The sequence below is a fragment of the Frieseomelitta varia genome, unplaced genomic scaffold (genome assembly GCF_011392965.1).
Source record: "Frieseomelitta varia isolate USP_RPSP 00005682 unplaced genomic scaffold, Fvar_1.2 scaffold_229, whole genome shotgun sequence".
In the NCBI taxonomy this organism is placed as follows: Eukaryota; Metazoa; Arthropoda; class Insecta; order Hymenoptera; family Apidae; genus Frieseomelitta; species Frieseomelitta varia.
This window is the reverse complement of record NW_025109956.1, coordinates 304940-329463: the sequence shown is the minus strand read 5'-3', so window position 1 is coordinate 329463 and position 24524 is coordinate 304940. Positions and strand designations below refer to the sequence as shown.

Here is a 24524-nt window from a genome sequence, read left to right as displayed (position 1 = left end):
ATATCGATAATTTTTTATGCTATGTGATGACGATAAAATGCAATTGGTTTTATTGTAAAATAACATAGCATTTTTCGTTTATAGAAAACAGCAAATCAATAGTTCATTTACATTCTATAGTTGAGCAAAATCTATTCAGTGTCAAATAAAATTAAAATGAAATATTGGAACACAATGTAAGTTTAAATTCTTATATACCTAAAATTAGAATTATATATTATTAGGATGCAGATTTTGTATATTTTGAAGTTTTGTATTTTTTGAAGTTTTTAAACATTGCTAAAGAAATAGAAAAATTTTTTTATTTATTATACATTAATAATATAATATATTTTACTTTGGATATTTTATATACATAGATATTTTTATATATTGTATATATATTTTTGTAACTTCTAATTTTTCATAAATACTTAAAATCCATATCCTATACATTATACATTATACTATTGCACATATTGAGACAGTTGCAATTAATTTCATCATAAAAATAAAAAAAAAAATAATTACAAGTTTTCTATTAATTTTGATGTATTGCGTTTATTTCTTGTGTTGTAAACACGAAAACGAATATGTGTAAACATTACATCGATTAAATTGTTTTATTGAATATCATAAAGACTTAATGGAAACAATTGAAGGTACAAGAAAATTGTAGAAATTGAACGAATTTTTGTATAAATTGAAATCTATAAATAAGGCTTTCAATAAATAGTTATTAGCTTTTATGTAAATATCTTTTAAAACGAATTAACGAATTCTTACTAGAAATTTATAAAATATCGACCGAATTTTAACGATCAAACATATAAATGTATTGACTATGCATAATTTCTAGATTTAATTTTTCTCAAAAGAAAAATTCATTCTTTCAAATCCAAAAACTACAAATTTATAATTTTTCCAATATCGATTTCCAAAAGAAACAAACATGTCAGTATAATTTCTGGGAATAAAACGGTTGACAATTTCGCAAAATATCTTCTGCCTGTTCTCGCTACACTCGCTGCGAAGCACAAAGTTGAATCTACGTGTGTACGTATATATTTGCCCTCCTGTGCATACAAAAGAGAAGCATCGTAACCGTTTAAAGGAAAACCGGGTGAACGTACATAGTACTGCTCGTAGCATGCTGCCATACAATAGTATGCAAGGATCGTCTTTTTACACCTTTTCTTCGATAAGTTTCTCCGAAGAAAAAAATCTCAAAATAAATGTCAGGTATACATATGTAAATGCTCTGCAGAAGAGCCGTTATCTCTAAAGGTATGTTCTTTTCTCGTTTGAAAGGTTCGTGGACAGCAAAGTGTACGTGCGTGTTTGGTTGCAAAGAAGTGTAATCGAATATCTGAAACATGTGAATTTTCTTGTCAACGCGAACGTTCCGGTTTCTGGCTTTGAAAGACGCTGAAGCGTTTAATATTGTAATAGGTCCAGTCAGTTACATATGTAACTGGTGCCTCTAATTCGAAACGATCAATCGGACATGCAAATATGCCGGTGGCGGATTATATATATATATATATATAGCGGATCTTATGTGAAATTAATTGCGCGTAATGCGACTCTACAGCTTCGTGGCGAACATTGATCCGATTCTCCGTCTATGACCCTGCTAACATCCACGTGGTCGTGTGTTAACACGTGCGCGGAATGGAGACAAGTCTTGCGTGGGTACAAGGTGTACGATCGGTTAGTATGATTCGCGCTCTCTAACCCTAATCGAACATTCTACTCCATTCCGTTCCATTCTTTTATGGAGAAAACATGCAAACCCTTCGGCTTAACCAATATCGATCTTCGATGGTGTTGAAATGGTTTAGGAATGTACGATTTAACTTAAAGTTAAGTGAAAATGTGTTATTAATTCTGTAAAAATGACCTATAGAAACAAAAGATATGTAAGGATACATGATTCGTTTAATTTGGCTAATGGATAATTATGCGATATTTCTAAATAGAATATGTACTAAGATAAAAATAGAATACATACTAAGATAAATAAGAGTATATTTTAATTAAAATTTCATTCTTTTTTCTTCTTTTTTTTTTTTTTTTTTTGTTCAATTTGTGAGAGTTTAGCTAAGAACGACTCGCTTAATCATATTATGATTCTTTCATTGATACCGTTTATGTATATGAAAAGCTTTCTATTTTTATCTTGTATAATTAATGAAATGAATTCAATGTTTTCATTTCACTTCTTTTTAGTAATTCTTTTATCTAAAAATTTCAAACTTAGGCATTTTTCACAAAAAAAGATCTTCGTTTAAGAATGTATATTTGATATGAATTTTTAATCGAACAAATGAGACATCATGTTTAATTTATAAGCATGTATCTCATATGCAGTTATACATATTCCTCAAATCGTGGCATGTGCAACCGGTTAGAGTGAGAGATTATGCGTGTAGAAATGAATCGAATAAGAAAGAATAAAATATTTCCATATGATGCTTCGTTTTGAAGAAAATCAAGTTCGAAAGTTTATTAAGTACATGTATTGAATTTAACTAATTCTAGATATGACAAAAATAATTAAGTAAATTGTTAAATAAGTAAAAAATCTAAAATAACATTTTTTTGTAAAATTTTTGGAAAAAAATTGCTTTTGAAAGTTTATCAAGTACATGTTATCAATTTATCAAGGCAATTTTTAATGAAACATATTCAAAATTTATTTTCTTGAAGATAAAGCTTTAAATAAACAAATAAATTTTAAATCTACAATTTTTACTTATTTTTACGTAGCATAACATCCTGTTAATTATTTTTTCCTTCACATCTAGAATTATCCAAATTCAAATATATTTAATAAATTTTCAAACTCGATTTTTTCAAAAACAAAGCGTTATATGGAAAAATTTACGATCTTTTCTTTTCGACAATATTTTTACATGTAGATTACATTACATCCTATTGTACTACAATTTCAAAAACATGACATGATATTGATCTGAAGATACAGCTCAGTGATTCAAAACGAGATGTGATTAAGTTCAAAAAATCAATATAAATATGTTAGATTCATTGAACATATAATAAAAGTACAAGCTATTATATCTGAATATATCTGAATATTTATATATTTAGGTATGTTTGAATATTAAGACGTTGAATAGTCATAACAAAGCACCTTCAGTCATCAATGTTTAACATCCTTTTAAAAATGTCTCTCCCTATGCTCACGATCGAATATAATGCTCTCGTGTATCAGACTTTCGATATCGTGATATCGCGATAGCCGCTGGAATAGCTTGGCATTATGCAGCAATGCTAGAAGGTCGGAGGCCACTAATGTCGCATACGAAAGCTGTACAACAAACATAAATCGGTGAAAGTTCTTTCGCGATATTTCGATGCATCGTCATTCACCGAGTGAAAGCTATCTGTTAATTAAAATGTTATTCACATGTTACTGAGAAAAGTCCGTTCAAGCTTCTAATTTTTATTAAACATTAGATGTATATATGCGTTCGCATTAATTATGCGATTTCTCGTTATTGATCATCGGTATTGAGTTAGATCTTTTATACATGTACTAGTTCTTTCAAACTGTTTGTCCTGATCTATCACTCGACTGACTCAATTCCTCGAATGAGAAATACTTTTGATCGCATATGTTAAATGATTTTTCGAGACCCGTAATTTAATTATTTTTCAAATAAATATTAATGTGATGAAACGAAGCTTGTCACGTCTTGGGAGCATTGCAATGGTTTCCCATTGTATTCATCTTTATACGATGTGCGATGAAAGGAATATTAGTCATTGTAAACCTGGAATGCGATCACTGTGTCAAACGCGAGCCAAATGTTAATCACGAGTTTAACGCTTTATTGTATTTGACTCAACTATCGTTGGATTTTTAATCAGCAAACTGATTGGACGATTATTCTTTATTCGGCAGGAAATACTACTACCGTTAAACATTGAAGCGATGGAAATGATAGTATCGATCGAAATACAATCGTAAATTTGCACATACTTTAAATTGAATTTATGATTAAAATATCCAATTACACATCAGGAGGGATTACAATTATAAATATTCCAATTAAATGTCAACAAAGTAAAAGAACGGATTTTATTACAAAGGACCAATTGGAACCTAATTTGCATACCTCTGTGCTATTGTGAAAAATAGAGATGGCGAATTTTCAAGCTCGATGTTCTCGAAAATGAAAGTTTTAATGAAAAAATTTTATTTTTTCTTTTCCATTCATTTTTTCACGTAGAATCATTTCCTACTAGATTTTCTACTACTACAGGACAGTTTGTATAATAAAATTATTGCAAAGCTACGTTAATGATAAATTTGTATATTTCTACCTTATTCTGTATGTAAGAATCGTTAACACGATTTAGATTAATACTATACTGCAATAATTTGTAACAATGTATAAATTTTTACATAGGAAGAGAGAGAACAAAATACTAAGCCGATATCGTCTTAATGTCTTTATATCTGTGTTACTTGCTGATAAATTATTTTCATATAAAATCTATTTTACACGTATTCTTTACTTGAATTTAAAAATATTTCTTTTTTTATATTTATAATATATTTATAAACATTTATTTTTCAAAATTTTATGATTTTCTCAATCTGTATTTATCTAAGTTGGTTGCGTGTATATCTATTGTTAGATCGCATTGTCTCGAATCTGAAAGGTATGAGGAACGTATGGTATTTACTTAATGCTATAAATGTGATAAATGCGTATTAGAAGTGGTATACTTATGTACATACGTAATAATTAATCATTATTTTATAAACGTTTTTATGGTTACCATAAAACATAAGCGGGAATCATCTATGTATGCTTGATATATTTTACAAAACAAACAAAAATTGAGAAAAAATTTATATATTTTCAATTTCTAAATTAAGCAAATGTTATAATTAAAAAATTATAATTTTGAAGAAAGTATGATAGAACAGGTCAACTTGTAGTAAATTCTTTTACTGCTTTCGAGTAAAATATGACGTTGTGATTAATTTCATTGCTTAAAACGATAAAGCTTTTCGTAAAAGTATTAAAATAAATAATTTTTATCAAAAAATATAAATTTATTTATTTGTTCGAAATATGACCGCAACTGTACACGAGGGTCACTTATATTTAATAGAAATTTTAATTATAATAAAATCTTTGATCTTATAACTAAATAATGCGAGATTATTTTGAGATAAAGAGGAATAAATAAAGGTCAATTAGCTGTTCGGCCAAAATCACGCTTCTGAATTTGTTTAAATATAAAAGACGACGATTTTTTTCTTAATAATTTAATTCTGTGATTTCACTCATTTTACTAATCTCTTTTATTTATAAACACAATCTTATATAAAAATAAACACGTCAGATCCTATAACTTTTTTATTTGGTTACATTAAAAATTACCTCGATATATTAACAAGACAGTGTCTACAAATATATCAGTACATAGAACCCTTGTCCTCTGGCAATAAGAAATGGATCACCACATCCCCTTGAGATGTTCTCACGATTTCTCGGTGTCTAATTAAGAAAATTGCTGCCAATCCATACATTAATGTAGGTATACCTGATAAAAAATAAAAATAAAAATACAAAATAACTAATGATCGGTAATTTGTTGCAACACATCCTATCGATGAAATTTCACCGTGTTCTCTATTTTCAAGTGGAGAAAGTGTCAATGAACATGAGGAACAGACGGATTTACTTCTCAGATAGATAAGTATGTGAAGATATACGTACATACCAAGGTTCAATAGCTTGATCGCTTTGAAAAATTTGTCCTCGAGGTTGAGGTCTTGTTGTGGCCTCTTGGTACAGTGATATTTAATGTATGGGAAACAGCCAGTTCTAAGTACGTGATAATTGCTGTTGCCTACTGGCCAATTGAAGTGAGACATCCCTTTTTGATCATTCACAACATCGGTATACTTAACGAAATACGATGTCCATGGTGGCTCATTTGTTTGGAGCAGGTAACTCGTCAAGACCTGTTTATACCGTAATGATATCGAGTAATTTTGTACATTCTCTCGTCTATTTGTGGGACAAATACTCTTTTCTGTCAGTCATTTACAGTTACGCACAAAATATTATCGCTATCGTTATGCACCGACTAGTCTCAATTACTGGTGCGCGTGTCTTGTTCATGTGAAATATGAGAACGTCAGTTTAAACAACGATTTCAAAAATTTAGCAATTACACGAAATGATGCAAATAAATAACTTACATGTCGTGCTTCCTGCGCATAAACCGATAAATTTTTAAGATCTCATTGATTGGAAGACTCGCGAGAATTTTCACAGTCGTCGATTGTAATTTAATGTGGGAATAGAAATTCTTAGAAATGTTGCTCAGTTTTATGCGACGTTGTTGAAAAATGTACGTGACTGGTAATTAAGAATCGATCGGTAAGAAAGAAACTTGATGTAAAAGCCAGACAGAAACTTGCCTCGGATGCTAACGGCTTGGTCTTCTTGGAAATGATCTTTAGCATATCTTTATAATAATATATTTAGCATAATCGGTACCATACGGACAAACGATGAGCATCCAATGCTTTTATAATCATTCGGCGAATGACATTTTTTTCAAATTTCGATCACTGAAATGCTGCCAAGGAATTTTACTTTTTTCCTATTTTCTCGAGGTTTCGATGTCTGCGTACCTGTAATTCTATAATTTGTTAGAGTTTAATTTCTTAATTAATTTCGTTATTCTATAAAAAAAAACATATCTGTGTGTACTATAGCAGAAAACAGGATTTGTACACTAGGATCTTTGCCATTTCTATTTATACGCATGGGATTATATTTGATATTTAACATATTTAACATATTTAACATATTTAAGATTTAAGATGTTTAAGATGACTATTGATGATATGAATTTATGCTTTAATTATTTTTTTGCCAAAATACTTAACTTTGCAAAAAATATTTCAAAATATAATACATGTATACGTAAAAAATTTCTATATAGCAATAATAATAATAGTAATTGTGCAAATACTTTTATGAGCTATTGTCGCATATCTGCGATTTAGACAACAATGTCATGTATATATGTACATATGTGCTTATTAACTGTATATACATATTTATTTATCAACATTACCTATACAGGGCGACTCACAAAACTCGAACAAGTTGGGACGAATTTACCTTTAATATTACAAGACAATAGTTCCAAAAGTTTATTTTCAAATATCATGCTTATATCGTTTATTGTTATAAATAAGAAAATAAATAAGAAAAATTTCTCTTTTTTTCGAGTCAACAACGCTATTGTTAATAATTTTATAAATTCTTACTTTTTTCATTTTTTTAATAATGAATAATTCTAATTCTGACTACAAATTCATTATGTTTAATTTTTGAAAAATTCAGTTTTCAAAAAGAAAGAAATATACTTTCAATTATAAATCTATTTTGTGTTTGTGAAAATGATGATTTCATATTATAAATATTTAAATATTTTTAAATGATCATTAAAGTCATTGGAATCTCGATTTTGCGCCAATTTTTTCGAATATTTTTTTAATTTATTTAAAAAATTAAACATCTGCTGAGACAACTTGCGCAATCAAGCAAATAATTTCTTTTCGAAAATCATTAAGCAAGAATGGTTTACAAAAACAGTTTGATTAATGAACAAGAAGCAAAGTAAGTAATTTTGTAAATTGCATGACGTCACCAGTGATTTTCAACAATATTGGTTTCATCGTTCGGTCAGCGCAATTTGATACATGCGTACTATTAAAAATTACAGGTGATGTTGCATATTTCGCGAAACAATTTTACTTTTTGCATCGAAATTAAACTGTTTTTTCTGTTCTTACTTGTTGATTTCTGAAAAAACATCTGCTCTATCGTGTACTGTAGTCGCATTTTATGCCAGATAGACATAAAATGTTAGATTTTGAAATAAATTAAAAAACATTTCAGTCTCTCAATAATTTTAGTAATTGTTTAAACATATATACAGTAACATATATGTAGATACAGTATATGTAATATTACATAATATGTAACATAGATATGTAATATTACATAATATACTGTATATGTAACATATACACAATATACTATATATGTAACATATATACAGTATATTGTTTTGGAAAAACAATTTTATTAACGAAAGTTATTTAGTACAGAGTCCATAATACAATATTTTTTTTAGGTGGAGGGATTTCGGAGATTTCAAAGTCTCTTTGTAGATTAAATAATACATTTTTTCATCCATTAATCGATAAATTTTATTTTCATACGATAAATTTTACAAAATTAAAGACAAAATATCCTAAATTAATGATTTTTCGTAGTTAATACTTTTTTTTATAGAAAATGTCGAGTTGCATCGATTAATGAATGAAAAAATATATCATTCCATTTAAAAAATGGAGGTGATTTTGAAATCTCTGAAATCCTTCCATTCACGAAAAGTACTGCCATGTTATGGCAGGCTCTGTACTAAATAACTTTCGTTAATAAAATTTTTTCACATATCTCCAAAAACAATGGAGATATTTAGAGAGATAAAGTTATTGGAACACTCTGTACATTACATTAAATTTGTAAGAGTCATTAGAATTATTTCTTATAAACGGAAATTGTTCATCTTTTATCGTTGAAACATAAAACAGATTCATAATTGAAAATTTTTTTACAAAATTGAAAAAAATAAATTCTAAATTTATAATTAGCATGCAATAGTTTATCAGAAATGACTATTCGCTAATTGGCCATAATGATCGTTAATGTAGCGACAAAGCTTTCTCATCCTGCAGAATGTAGAACACCGTATGGCGAATGTAAGTGCAAGAAGGTAACCTGCGAGCCTGCAAGTCTGTTCAGTTCGCGAGTTTCTCGTGGTACGTTGTATTCTACCTTTCTAAAATAAACCTGTGGGGCGAGTGTTGCACAAAATGTCAAGGTTAACAAGAATCAATTTAATCAGTTGAAGGAAAATTATTTTGAAGTAGGTTTCGATGCGTTGTGTTCACAAACCGTGAAAAAATAATGAATTGTATTTGATTGTGCTAATATATATAGAAATTATCATCAACAGTTTTACTTTTAAATCTTGTAGTATCATCAATTCGGTAATAGAACTTGACTTCTAATTACTAAAATATTTTAATATTAATTGTTAAGTATACGAATTATTCCGTATAAATTAACTATTACTATTTACTACTACTTGAAATTTATATAAAGTAATAAAATTTGAAAGTATAATAATTAATGTAAGTAATAGATAATAATGTAACAAATAGATTTTATTTATATTTTAGCATATTTGACAATATTTAACTAATCTATAATTGTTTTATAAAAAATTTTTTATATATCTTCTCTGTTTATATATCTTTTTCAATTGATTATCTGTATACATTTAAATTGGCTATTTTAATATATGTTAATTACATACTAGTTTTAGTTACATGTTAATTATATATTAATTTTAACAAGTGTGCTATTATTAAATGCATCTAGATGAAATGTACTATTATACAGAAATATATCACACTATGTAATCTAATGTGATAATATATGAGAATTGTATACTAGCATATTAAATTTACATAATAAGTGCATTAAAGCAGCAGAAATCTATTGATATTGATAATTTTTTGTATTTATAATAAATCAAAAAAGTATTGGCATATCTAGTTTGTTTTTGCAATACCTTTATAAAAGTGAGTGGTATATTAACAAAATTTGTTGCTATAAATAGGTGACTATGTACAAAAATAATTTTTAATTTTCAATAATGAATGCACAGTAGCAATTTTCAATAATAATATAAGAAATATAAGAATACAAGAATCAAAAATATGTTAATTCACCTGTAATTTCAGTGCTCAATCTATATTCAATGGCTGAATGTTATTAGAAAAGTTACAGAATAACCTTTTGTAAGTACTGCAACATTGTCAAATCCTGTCAGCATCAGAAAAAAATGCTTGTTCTCAAGATATTAGAAATATTTTACATTCTGTTATATCTTACATAATGATGGCGGGATATCATTCGACAATATTCCATATTTATAGAAGGATATTTTGTTACTTTTCTAATAACATTATCCGCCATTAAATGTAGATTAAGCACTAGAATTACAGATGTGTTAATAATTTTTACTCAATTATTATTTCTTATATTTCTTCTATTATTATTGTATGATTCGTTAGAGATTGCTATTGTGCACATTATTTTTATAGTAAATTATTTATAGGAGCAGATTTTGTTAATGTATCATTTGTTTAATGTATCAAAGATATTGCAAAAAACATTTTTTGATTCACTATATTTGAAATATCGCGGTCATTCCTTGAGTATTGCTAAGATAGCGCTGTTACTCACGTTTCGTCGCATGCGCAAGACACTTGCACTCGGGTTACGAAGAAATGTATACGTTTCAATATGTCACATAGATATTTTGGAATTCACAATTCACATTGTTTTTAATGTAGATATCTTTGTTTATTTAGTGACATTCTATATATTCGTAGTTTTATATGTATAACATATGTATGTAGGTGATAGATACCTACATATGTATATGTCCATCGGTCACAAAACAAATTACGTGAAGTGACTGGTGTGGTACTAGTGAGATAAGTCAACCTGTTAGGTTGGTTCTGGCGCTACCATCGTTGTCGTTACGAATCATCCATGGCGGTCTTTTTAAATATTCTTATACTATTACTAAACTAATAAATTGTTTAATCAGTATGAAAATGTTTCAGATAAAAGTTGTTTGGTATCAAGCAGGACGTATAATGTAATAAATAATTTTTTGATACTTCACTTTTTTTATTGAAATATGTAGGCGGCCTTGTATTTCTATATTATTGTATGTGACATTTGACCTTGCGATTGGAAAAGATACTGAATGCCGAGTAATAAATTATCACCTGAAGTCAAAAGGTACATGAAGTCAAAGAGTAATAATTACGAAGATACTTTTAATTGATTTTTAATTTATGTAATGTTCAAAATACTATCTCACAAGTACATAGACAATCAACGAGAAAATCACACATCCAAGTATCTAAAATTACATGCTCTGTATCCATATATTGTGTCGTTTTGTTGTGTATCCACATTCTTTGTGTATTAATACAATATCAACATATTATCGTTAAAATATAAAATGATAATATGAAGCATGAAAATATGCTTAATTGATACGTATGTTGATATGATGTGTGGATATATTATATATATACTTTTATAGAAAATTCCTTTACTTTATTTTTTATAGATTATCTTATATTAAATTATTATTATATAATATTATTAATAATATATAGTATGATACTACATTAATATTAATATTATATCACATATTCATTTTTATTATTCATTATTTGATATATTTTGTTATTTACCAACTTTCTATTTGTGATTTTGACTTAAGATATGTCAATATGTCAGCTCATTGAACTTGATGGAATAACGATCTTGATATCACTAATGCTAAAATCATGACTTATGTTACTACTATTCTGATTCATAAAAGCGATGCTCTGTTACAATTTATTAGTTTTTTTATACATGCTAATATGTATTATATATAATTAAGTTCTTTTCTTTTTTTGTCTATTTGCTTCAACTTTCTACAATATATACACGCATTTTCTACTCTTATCAGATTATCTTTTACATTTCTTTTGTATATAATGTTCCATTTGCATATAATGAAAAATTTATATTGTATACTTCGAATCTTCTTTCACCACTATATTTTTCAAAATATAGTTGTGGAAGCTTTGATATAACATTATTATAAAATGAATAATTATTATATAATTTTAGGAAATAAGAAATATATCTCTTCTTGATATTGACAATGACACAAAAAAAGATTATTCACTTTGTTCTTATTGTGAAAAAAATTAATGTTTTTTTTATCATGTAAAACGAGATATTATTTGAAAATATGAAAAAATATTCCGATACATTTTTATTTTTCAAATTACATTATTATTAATGCTAAGAAACAAGTATTTTACCAAATTTATATTTATACGTATATAATATTTCAACAATTTATAGGTCAAAATGCTTTAAACTTTGATATCAGTGCATTTGATTGATGCTTAACTTTTTATACTTAAAATAAATTTTCGTAATAAATAAATAAATAAATAAAACGAATATTTTTAATAATTAAACATTAAATGACAAAAAGTTTTTTCAATCATAAAATAATAAATAATTTATTTTTTTAATAGAAGCCAATTAATTATTTCAAGGATATACGATTTTATGCATTTCGTATATTGTTACATAAAAGTTGCACTTGTAATAATACATTTCACAAATTTATTTGAGTTTAAATTTTCGAAGGAATATATACTATTTTATATCTACTTTTGTAGAGTCAGTAACCGATTTAACAAAATGAGTGGTTTTATATATTAAATACGGATTATATTGTATATGTCGTACAATTGCAAAAAATTGATTTAAATCGCTATAATACCGATCGTTTATGCTAACCAATTTAGACTTTTTTCAGGTAAATTCTATCTATAATTATAGTAATATGAAGCAAGTCATTGTTACTTCGGTAATAAATAAATATGATTGATGGTTGAGTTTCATTGACTTTATGATTCTTGGTAGCTAGTATCCAAGTTAATATTTACCTAGCTAAAATATCAATATGCAGTCTCTTATAAATTATTATGTAATTTTATTAAAATAGCTTGAATAGTATTTATTTATATATATAATTATGAATGGAATTATGAACCGACCGACTAACGATTACATGTTATATCATCAAAGATGTGTAAAAAAAAATCAAGAATTCCCTTTTCTTGTAGAGATAGATATGTAAAAAAAAAAGGAAAATTGCTAAACGAATAATCGTCGATAATCGTAAAAGATGTGTCTATTACAAGCATTCAGATTCTATTAGAAGTGTAGCCCTGATTAATTTCCTTTGAATGTAGGCGAAGATTCCTATTTTTCATATTTTTTAATATTTTTTATTGTAAATTGCGACAGGTTGACTATTTATCTTTTAAAACAGTTTATTGATTGAGCAACATCTTTTGCATATGTTAGTAAATTCGATGGTTTGATAATCTAAGTAAATTACACAGAAGAATGACGGTGTTGCTGGCAATTTAATCAATGTATTTAAAATAATTTTAATTGTTAAAAAGTTTTGTTGGATTGTTAATATTTCGCAATATCGTTTCCCAATTCCCAAGAGATTTCTAACAAGATCATTAATTATAGAAAGTTATATGTACGGTATATCTATAAATAAAAATTTAGTATGAAATAAACCTTCGTATAACAATCTGGTAAGACATATCTGGATTTCAATATATAGGACAGAGGATTAAAACAATAAAAAAAGTTTATATGAACATATTTCTATTTAATCTCGTTTTAAAGTTATATAACTGTTTTTATATCTCAATAATCCACAATTGCTTATCTTTTTAAAAGATGCTCACGATTACCGTCTCTCTGCAAATCTGTATCAAGGAACTTTGTAATCTTTCAAAAATCCCAAGTAAGTCGAAACTGTTATATATGTATGTGTGTGTGCACGGAATATTTCAACATGGATAATACGTGTCGAAGGCACAATTATTTTTAAATACCTCCAGAAATACAAAAATAGTTATAACTTTCAAACAAGGTCAAATAAGACACGTGTCCTATTGACGTGTGAACTTTTTTCATTGGTTTGATGTACCCTATCCATTCTTAAAGTGGCTCTCACATTTTGATGATATATTCTGTGTATACGATGCGAAAATTGTGGACAGAATATACAGGGTGTTTCGTAACTTGTGGGACCCACTTCGGGAGCTGATTGTACACCTAAAAAATAATGAAAAAAAGTCATATAAATGTATGTCCTATCTGTCTTCGTTTATGAGATATAATGAATTTTCTGTTTTAATTACTTTTACAAAAGATGCTCTAAATGACCATCTTGCATTTGAAGACAAGCCTGCACGCGTCTTGTCATTCATCTGGTTACTCTTTCTATCATTCCTGGTGTTTCTCGAATTTGTCGGAAGCCTTGCTCTATTCTATTTCGTAGCATTTCACCATTTTCAATCGATGTCGCGTGTACAATAGATTTTAAATGTCCCCACAAATGAAAATCTAATGGATTCAAATCCGGAGAACCGAACAGGCCATGCAATAGGACCTCCACGACCAATCCATTTATTTGCAAAGTGTTGATTTAAAAATTGCCTAGTCACTCGGCTAAAATGCGGCGGATCTCCATCATAAACCGCATATCTCATTTTAAATTAACACTTTGCAAATAAATGGGTTGGTCGTGGAGGTCCTATTGCATGGCCTGCTCTGGATTTGAATCCACTGGATTTTCATTTGTGGAGACATTTAAAATCTATTGTATACGCAATATCGATTGAACATGCTGAAATACTACGAAATAAAATAGAGCAAGGCTTCTAACAAATTCGAGAAACATCAAGAATGATAGAGAGAGTAATGACAAGACGCGTGCAGGCTTGTCTTCAAATGCAAGGTGGTCATTTCGAGCATCTTTTGTAAAAATAATTAAAACAGAAAATTCATTATATCTCATAAACGAAGTCAGATAGGACATATATTATTTATATGACTTTTTTTCATTATTTTTAGGCGTACAATCAGCTCCCGAAGTGGATCCCACAAGTTACGAAACACCCTGTATAACTTAATTATGAATGATTTATTGGGTTTGAAATTAGCTATAATTTATGAGCGAGCTTATTTTTAGGTAATATTAAGTAATTACTAGAACACATCCGCGCAACCATCTTTCTCGTTCACCAAAATTAACAATGCAAATTCGTTTCTACTTTTTTTCTGTTTTTTGTTTTTATTATTCTCGGACTTGAATCACCATGTTCATTGCGTTTATTTAGTGTTTTTTTTTTATTATATTTATGTGCTAGAATTTTGTTCTTTAGTTTTGACTCTTTAATTGAATTATATATTTTTTTTTAAATGGGGGTTTAGCGTCGCATCGACTACGAGGTCTTTAGCGACATGTTGAAATTGTCTCCTTATAACTGGTCTAGTAATTGGGTCTCCTTTAGGTAGTTGATAACGTTTTTTTGTTGTTTCTGGTAGGTTAGAGCGGTATTTTGGTTTAATTCGTACTTACTTCTTATGTTTTGGTATTTTCTGCATTCATGTAGCAAGTGCTGGGTGGTGATTTGTTGGTTGCAGGTGTTGCAGAAAGGTGGTTCTGTTTTGCTTAGGAGATATTCGTGCGTGATCTTGGAGTGTCCTATTCGAAGCCTGGTCATAGCTATCCTTTCTTTTCTGCTTATATTGTTGTTTGTTATTTTTTGATAGAAATGGTGTGCTATGTCGTGTATTTTGATTCTATTTGTCGTAGTCCAAATTCTGTTCCATTCTTCTCTTTCCGCTTTGGTCGTTGAAGTTAGTAGGTCTTGGTGTGGGATTGGGATGTTGGTTTCTTTTGTTTGGTCAGTTGTTGCTTCTTTGGCTAAGGAGTCGGCTTTTTCATTTTCTTCAATTCCTTGGTGTGACGGGATCCATGTGATTATTATATGCTTGTGGTCGTTGGTAAGTTCGGTGTATGTTTCCTGGATCATTTGTATGACTTCATTCTTTTTGGCGGTATTGGTGTTTGTTCTTTATCGAAGTCAAGGAATCTGTATAGATTACCGCTGATTGATATTTGTTTTCTTGGATGTGCCGTAGTGCTTCAAGTATAGCGGATGGATGTGTGGTTGGAGAGTCGTTGTTTTTTAGTGGAGTTTTCTGTGACGATTGCGAAATCTATTCGGTGTTTGATTTTGGAGGCGTTTGTATAGATCTTGTGATAGTTCTTGTAGGTGTTGTTTAATTTCTGGAACTCCTGTTTGTGTTCTATGTTGTTTTTTTCATTTTTTTTTTTTTTTTTTGTGATTTGCCAGGTCGGTGTTTGTTTTTGGTGTTTTTAATGTCCATGGGGCTATTTTTTCGTGGTTGCGTTCGATAATTGATATTGAAATGATTTCTGTTGTATTGGGACATTTTTTTAGTCTTGTACAGAATGGTGCCGGGAGTCTTGAGTTTCTGTTGTGATAGTTTGTTAGTCTGCCGGGAAAGGTGTTGTTGTGTGTTGGGTTATTCGGTGTTGATGCTATTTTTATAGCGTATTTTAAGCAGGAATTATATTATTATCCACAAAGTCAGGCATAATTTAAAGTCGTTTAGAGAGAAACGAAAAAGCGAAAAAAGAAGAAAAATGAGAAATGAAGCAATTTGAGCAAGACTTTACCGTTGCTCCATTGGCATTGAGATGAAGTGTAATTGTAATTTGTTTAAGGATTGCGAAATTTTCATGTTGCGAAACAAAATTTTATTCAAGAAAATATATTATACAAAGTGTCCTATTTCAGACGTCCTATGCAGTTATTCTTTAAACTATTCGTTATCGAAAAAAAAAATGTTTTAAATAAAACTTTATTTCGAGGGGAATATTTTTAGTGATCACAAATTTTGTCTAGGTGGACGTGCTTCCGAAATTTCAAGATAATCTTCGTTTTTTTAAACGAAATTATATATTTTTCTTCAGATGGACATGTAGTCTATTCTGTGACAAATTCATCAACATTCATACATATGTTATTTCAAGGTTATTCAATATCGTTTACTGCTTTTCAAAAGTTATTTGCATTGAATGTACCAAAAACTTATTGTTTCATCCTTTATATTCGAAATGGTGACTTCGAACGTCAATGCATTGATTTATTCTATCTTTAGAGAATAGTTGCATTTTCATTAATGTCTCAGAATGTTTCACATATGATGATAGAATTCGTCATATAATATCTGAAGAAAAATATATAGTTTTATTTAAAAAAGCGATCACCTTGAAATCTCGAAAGCACGTTCACCTAGACAAAATTTTTAACCACCAAAAGATGTCCCTCTCGAAACGAAGTAAGTTTTATTTCAATTTTTCTATAACGAATAGTTCAGAGTTTAGAAGATAATTACGTTTCAAATGGAACGCCCTCTACATCCTCTGTTATAACGTAGAAATGAGAAATATTTCTAAAATTGTTGCTTTTACATAATGAAATTTGTTGCTGAGAATTTAATAATGGCTCTCCTAGATAATAAGCTAGATAGTAAGAATTTTCTCCTTGGCCATTGCGAGACCCTGAACAACGTGCGGTTCGCGGTTAAACGTAAATGTAACGAAAGAATCGCAGACGGATTTAGTTTCTATCTTTCTATCCTAAGAGCTGGCTGTTTTGTATTACTTTTTCATTCTGGCTATAGTAGGAAACAAATATAACGATAAAAATATTGCAATTTCTTGAATCTTCATCGACTACGATTAATATTCAAAATTCAATAAAATGACGAAAAAAATCGTACATCACTTTTAGGCTCAGGTAGTTTTTGTAAAAGTCTTCAAATCTATTATAAATTTAGTCATGAAAAAAAATTTTTTAATATTTTTATACTATGTTTATATTATGACAGTTTATAGGATTTTCAAGAAGAAAAAGCCTGCTACGTATAAAGCAGAATAAAATAATGTGAAGCTTTAAAATGAACCGAGGTATTTTATGAAATTGTAACAGTTTAAATATTTTTAGTGTCCCAATATTTAAATGCTCGAATATTAATGTGAGTAAGTGTATCTGTTATTATTATTTGAATTTTTAAACTGATATATTCGATTTTTAATCGTTTACATCGAACAAACTAATTAATAGTCGGTAAGATTATCGATAGAGTGTTTTCTTCGAGCTAAGAAAAATAATAAATTTGCATTGACGAAGCAATTTGAAATTATTTAAATATAAATCAACATGTAAGTAATGTTTAGCAATCTCATCTAATTTTATGGAGAAGAGAAACGTTATTACACGAAACACAATTTTCATTTACTGTGATAATATGTATATACTATTGTTCCGATAGTACTTTTCTCTCATTATCGTACGCTAATTCCTCTGCAAATCTTTTTATGATTGTTATTATTGAGAACGTGAGCCCAGCTTTCCTAATCCTCTTCCAATGAACGATGTCGTAAACGCCCGCAATTAAAAACAGGGATAATTATTTTAGTGCATGTAGAATATAAAATATCTGCAGTCGTGTCGCTTCAAGTATTTTTCTACGTACGGATGCTACGGACACGTAAATTTGATTTGAGAAAAAGCAAGGACGGCTGCAATTTGCGTCGTAAAGTTCCATTGCCCTCGAAAAGAACGATAAATTTGCATGAGTTTCTCAACGCTTTCTTCGTTTCTCTATGCCGAATCCTCGACACTAAATTCCACAAATTATGGCTATTATTTCTAAAGTTACACAGTTATTTCAACCATAATTACTATCTGTTGAAATTTTTCACTTTCGGTTACCGCTGTTCTTGGATAAAATGTTAGGTAATACTCGGACAGTGTAATAACTTACTCACGAAAGTAAAAGATAAAGTATTATTCCATAACGTGTTATACAATAAATATTTTAATGATATCTCAATAGATCCATAGATAATTATCGTCCATAAATTTCCAAAATATCAGCTACGAATAAAATATTACATTACAAGTGAACAAATTTCCTCTAAATAATTGCATTTGAAGCAACTTTCTTTGAGTTTTCATTTGTCTTTGGGTTCGTGAACTTTAAACACGACCTGTAATACGATTTATTCATTGTAGCGTCCGCTGTGTTTACAAACATTTCAACTATAGAAGACTAGTGATTACCTTTCATATTCAATAAAATCTTTTCAATCTTCACTCGATAACTACGAGTTCTGATCAAAGTCTTTTCACTATACATTGTTGTGAAACACTTGGGGGCATCCGCTAACGAAACAAGTATACATACATCGGATACATAAAGGATATATGGTGCTCTGAAGAGAAAGATGCATCTCTTATCTTGTCGAGAGATCAACGTCATATAAGCAAAGCTCTCATCTTCGAGCGAAACATCATGCCTCCCTTTGGTCCGTGCGGTCAAGAATTGCACCTGCATAAGCAAAATCGGACGGACGTCGTTATCTGACTTTGATAGATGAATAGAATAAGAATGTCTGGATATTCGACTGATCTTTATTTGTTTTAAATCATTGATCAAGAATTTTATAATAATTTTCCGTGTGTTACAAAACAGTACTATCTTTTGACTTACAAAACAGTTTGTAAGTACATAAATGCAAAACATGTAGGACATAATCGTCTTACGCAATTATAAAAAATGGTAAGGAAGACATTTGAGATGGTAAATAAGTAAAAAACATTTTACTTTTGTTCAATTCAACAAATTGAAACTCTTTCTATTCTGATCATTGTAAAACATTTCTATATAAATTAAGTTTCTATATAAATTATTAGACGTTCAATTTCACAAATTGAAACTCTTTCTATTTTGATCTTTGTAAAACATTTCTATATAAATTAAAGATCTAGTTGTTCGAAGAAAAATCACAGACTCACAAAAATATTCTGTTTCATATTACCGATTAATTAAAATTATGCAGAATATCGTATCGAATAATGTTATACAACGATGATCGCATTGATGTGACTTCATTTGTTATACAATCAAAAGATTAATTTTCCATTTAATATTTAAATAATTAAATATTTAATTTTTTATATTTTCATATAAAACTACAGAGACTATATAGATCGATAAAAATACAGTTTATTGGCTTTATTTATCTCTCAAACTATAACACGAATTGATGGCCGTTTTCAACGTGATTCACAAATCTTTTACGATTATCAATACTCGCACAATAACAGTAAGGGATTTAACTCCTGCGAGGCTTGAAGCCAATAATCATCGAGACCCATGAACTAAAGAAAATAATAATTAATTTTACAAAATCTTCATTGCAAAAGTTCATATACTGCTGAATGTATTAAACAAGTATGTAATCACTAATTGTAAATTAAATGAGTATTGATTTTCGTCTATACAAATTGTTTTATTATTTCAACATTGTTTCATGACAATTATTTTGAATTATTAGAAAGTTCAATCGTTTCTCGATTTCAATAATCGTTAATTCATTTTTTTTTTTTTTTTTTTTGACAAGCACTTTTAAGGATCCGCTTATAGCATCATTAGCATCAAAATAAATCCACCTCTGCCTAGTAATATAAAAATAATAATGGAGCATAATAAAAAAACATTGACAGTATGGTTTGAATATTGCTGTTTTTCTTTTATATGTCTTTGTTGATCGTACTTTTTGCACCAGAGATTTTGATGAAGGGATCGTCTGATGACACGACTAAAAATAAATTTTCCTCTGAAAAATGATTGACGTTAAATCCAACAAAGAGCAAGGTTTAATTTTCCAATTCCCATCCGAAAGTTTCAATGTTACCAAGATATTGATTAAATTTACGGTAAAGAGGATGGTTTTATACATCTTGTACAGATTACAAATTGAGATCCACACAATGGATCACCGCAATATTGTGGTCTCATTACGTCGAGTTTCATCACAGCTTAAACGCAAATCATGAATCCAGGTCATTCGTGCAATTCCATGAGAATTACAGGAGACAATAGCAGTGCACTAACTTTAATTTATTAGTAAATTAGCTGATATATAGGTAACATCTATGGTTGAAGTCGTTTCATAAGAAAGATATTTACGTATGCGTAAGTTCGAATGTAAAAATAATCCAAATTTTTCAGTGAATTAAAAAGGAAAAATAATCGTTAACATTTCAAATGGATTATTTTGCCATTTGTGTTTTTTTTAATACGTGTTCGATTGTTTAATTTGTTTTTTATTATTATTGTTGTTAATCGAATTGATTATTGATCAATATTATTATTATTGATATTAATTATTATTATTGTTAATCGAAGGAATTTGAATCAGGTGTGGCACACGTAAGCACAGAGTAAAACGTTTAAAATCGTTGTTCTGATTCGCATCAACGTTACTGGCCAGCATTATCGCAAAAATTCGACTGAATGAACAAATAAGAAGAAACACGTATGTACATATATACGCAAGTAGAAAGAAAAAAAAGAATGTGACAGAAGGTAATCAATTTTGTGTGGACTCATTTTGCACCAAGGACGATAACGCGATAAAGGAAAAGATTGCAAATGCTACATTCTGTAGCACGCGAGTCGGCTAGGATTCATGCTTCATATTGAACGATTTAATTTTTCTTGAGCAGAAAAAGGAGTAACAGAGACTCACAGAGACGCAGGTTCGGTTCTGACCGCGGCCAGATCATAAAATAGCACTCGAGTGGTTCACGTCGGGAGACGAGTATCGTATGCATACGCTTAGAACTGGTTTGTTCAGGCATACCATCGGAGCGTGGAACGGTGTCTTTAAAGAAAATGGAAAGGTGGGTCGTGTTCGAGGAGATCCCTTCCATCTTCTTGAGGACCGTGGCTCGGTCGGTCGGTCGGTCGGTCGATCGATCGATCGGTCGGTGCACACTACACACGCTCTCTTGTAAGTACTTGCAGTACAACCACGAGAAAATCGCGCCGAGCAGAACCCAGCTGAGTCGATCGCCGTAAACGGTCGCTGATTTAGAGTTTAGACGTTTAAAGATTCGAATGAAAGCGCGGAGATGTTTCATAATTAGTCGGTTGACTATCTGTTTTGGTCTTTTGTGCGCGACCACTGCTCGCTCTGCTTGATTCCAATTACTGCACCATTGACTGATGGTCGTCCGTTTTACGTTGATTGAAACGTTCGTCACTGGACAAAGGCAAGCCGCAGTTGCCAATTTCCGCAAGTCTCGCGAGCAGGCTTCGTAGCTTTTCACCTGCGATGTTATTGACTTTCGAGTGTAACTTGAGAACATACAAAGACGCACTCTAACCGTTTTTACTCATCCGGTATTTCAGTATTATACATCATTCTAATAATTAAAAAATAATTATTTTATATCTTTTTAAGTGAGTAATAATTTTACGAACAAGTTCAGGTATTTTTAATTTCGATTTTAAAAAGTGTCTTTTAAAATCTTTTTTTTTTTTATATCTTTGATTTTATTGTAAAAAGACTAGATGTGATTAAATATTTATTATGCAATGCGTAAAAGAAAATTTATACAACTCATTGTGATACAGATGTATTCACCTAATTAATCATAATGGCTAGAATACAGAACTAGAAAAATAAATATAACAGGAAAAATAAATAAATATAATAAATATAAAAATAGAAAATTAAATATAAAGAGGAAAATAAATATAATAAATATAAAAATAGAAAATTAAATATAAAGAGAAAAATAAATATAATAAATACAAAAATAGAAAGTTAAATAAAGAGAAAAATAAATATAAAGCGAATACCAGATTGCGAATTAATTTAATTATAGATAAGAATGTTAAAAATTATCATGTTATATAAAACAATTTTTCGTATGATCATTTCAAATGATGAACGATGAACTATTAATTGAAACGAATTAAAATTTTAAAATTGATATAACTTCCGAATATTTATGCAGTAGAGTGCATAAATATATTTATATATATATTTTATATAAAATAGAGAAAATGTCACTCGTGATTATAAATATCAGCGGTTGGTTCAATTTATTTTATGTTAAAATTTACTCTGATCGAGGGATTCGTTTCGCTGTGAAATAAATATATAGCTGTTTTTATTATTTCTCGAGTGTACTCTAAGGGGATCAATCATGTAGTAGAAAGGAAGAAAAATACTACGAAAGGTGCTTCTCATTAGTACAGCGCTGCAGTGCATCGCTCGAATCCGGTTTTCATAACACGAGCTAGGCGCCTGGAATCAGCACTATCTATCAATGAGTATGCATGTACTTACAAACATTTAGATTTACATATCAGGTGTATATATATCAAGTGCGCTTACTATAACGATTGGATGCGTCAACCATAGTCTGTACTCACACGTTGGTAATGAAAAAATTTCACAATTTAATTAATAGTTCAAGTTGTTAAAAAAAATGCCCTATATGTATACAATGATCGAAAATTAATTTTTGTCATTTTATTACGAAACTTATTGTGGATAAAATTAAACGATAAAGAAGTATAAAGTAGCGAAAGTTTTAATTAAATTACCACAAAAATATAAATTAGAAAGATATTCTATTAAAGGTAACTAATATTATTTTAATGAAATCGAGAAATATTTAATTATTTATAACGCGCATAAAAGCAATGATAAATATAATAATTGTAGAAAATACAATTGCATTCGAAATGTTTCTTCGTCAAAGAAAGCATTAAATATAACAAGTCATTTTGCAATCCTATAGTATTTTCTGTCTAGTAATATCTTCTGAATCAATGTAATATCTTTCATACATATCGCATGCTCGATAAATATATAAAAACAAAACCAAATGCAAAAGAAAAATATTTAAGAATATTTTATTATTAATAACTTATTAACTTGAACGTTAGAACATATCTTCGTATGATCTTTTACTATACATAATAGCAAAATAAATTAGTTCCTATTCGTTTCATTTTCGAATCTTTTTAGTTTCAATCTTGCAAACAGAAAGATAATCAGCATTTTTGCCGTGTAATTCCTTCAATTTCTTTACTTTGTTACTTCCAATAGAAATGAAAACAACTATGTAGTAACAGCTGAACTTGATAAGTACCTAATCACCATAGTCAAGATTATTATCTTTAATTTCAATTTGTAAAACTTTTAAAAAACGCTTCCAAGCGAAAAATTACAAATAATAAATTGTTAATTTAAAATAAAGGAATTTTTTTATTGACGAAACAGTTAACTACTGGTTTTTACACCGTTTTCAATTATCTAACTTTCCAGCTGTATGCAAGCTTTCAAATTCTTTTTCATATTTTTTTAGACATAAATTATCTTTTCATTAGTTTAATTGTAACTTATCATTATGTCCTAAAATCTTTAAAATATTTAGCTATTTATAAAATCTTCATAATATTTAAAATTTTTATTTAAATATTTAAATAGTATTAAAATTATTTGATAAAATTTTGTTCGTATTTTCTGCTATTTATGATTGGAGTTTGATTCGAGATATCCTGTACGTAGATTTTTTTCTATACATTTATCTTGAATAAATCGATGAAATTGATCGAGACAAGTATAATTGTATGCAGCTAATTCTTGAAATATTATAATCGTCGGCCAAAAGGTAGATGACTCGAACACGTCGTGAGTGTAGTTTGCTGCTTTGGTGATTTTCGAATCACTAACGAGTCTCACTGGCAACGTCGTAACGTTGCGTGGCATCGGTTTATATAATAGTAATATAGCCATTCAATCGTTCATTCCATTCACGGTACGAACGAACATGCAAACGATCATTTACACAGCATTCCTATATAAATATATTCTAACTTATCGATATATAGGGTGAGTCTCGTAACATGACGACATCAAGTAACTCATATTTGTTGTACGAAAAAAATATTTCAGGTCAGAAGTTTCATAATGTGTTAGGTTAGTTTGCTAATGACGTTCCAACGGCGCTTACATACCCA

The 24524-nt window shown here is 29.0% G+C and overlaps 2 protein-coding genes across 5 annotated transcripts in view; one reads left to right on the top strand and one right to left on the bottom strand.

Moving 5' to 3' along the window:
- The window catches only part of LOC122527624 (cadherin-99C), a 163933-nt gene that overhangs the window by 31643 nt on the left and 107766 nt on the right, over nt 1-24524 (top strand). The gene's annotated exons all lie outside the window — the stretch shown is intronic.
- Nucleotides 5361-10626, bottom strand: LOC122527625 (uncharacterized protein C15orf61 homolog). Of its 4 annotated transcripts, none has more exons than XM_043651976.1 (4): nt 10374-10626; nt 6455-6678; nt 5749-5992; nt 5361-5568 (listed from the first exon to the last, which is right to left on the bottom strand). In XM_043651976.1, the coding sequence occupies exons 2-4, from the start codon at nt 6497-6499 to the stop codon at nt 5441-5443; spliced, it is 417 nt and encodes a 138-aa protein (XP_043507911.1). In that variant the 5' UTR covers nt 6500-6678; nt 10374-10626; the 3' UTR covers nt 5361-5440. The 4 variants fall into 4 exon arrangements, with proteins under 4 accessions (XP_043507911.1, XP_043507910.1, XP_043507913.1 ...); XM_043651975.1 differs by having other exon boundaries at nt 6455-6670; XM_043651977.1 differs by having other exon boundaries at nt 5477-5568; nt 5745-5992; nt 6455-6670.

Excerpts from the sequence above, each read along its gene's own strand:
- LOC122527625 (XM_043651976.1), bottom strand. The coding sequence starts at position 6,499 with ATGCTAAAGATCATTTCCAAGAAGACCAAGCCGTTAGCATCCGAG. Across the intron at positions 5,993-6,454 it reads CCAAGCCGTTAGCATCCGAG|GTCTTGACGAGTTACCTGCT; the intron begins GCAAGTTTCTGT and ends CGGTATAAACAG. Across the intron at positions 5,569-5,748 it reads GATCAAGCTATTGAACCTTG|GTATACCTACATTAATGTAT; the intron begins GTATGTACGTAT and ends ATTTTTTATCAG.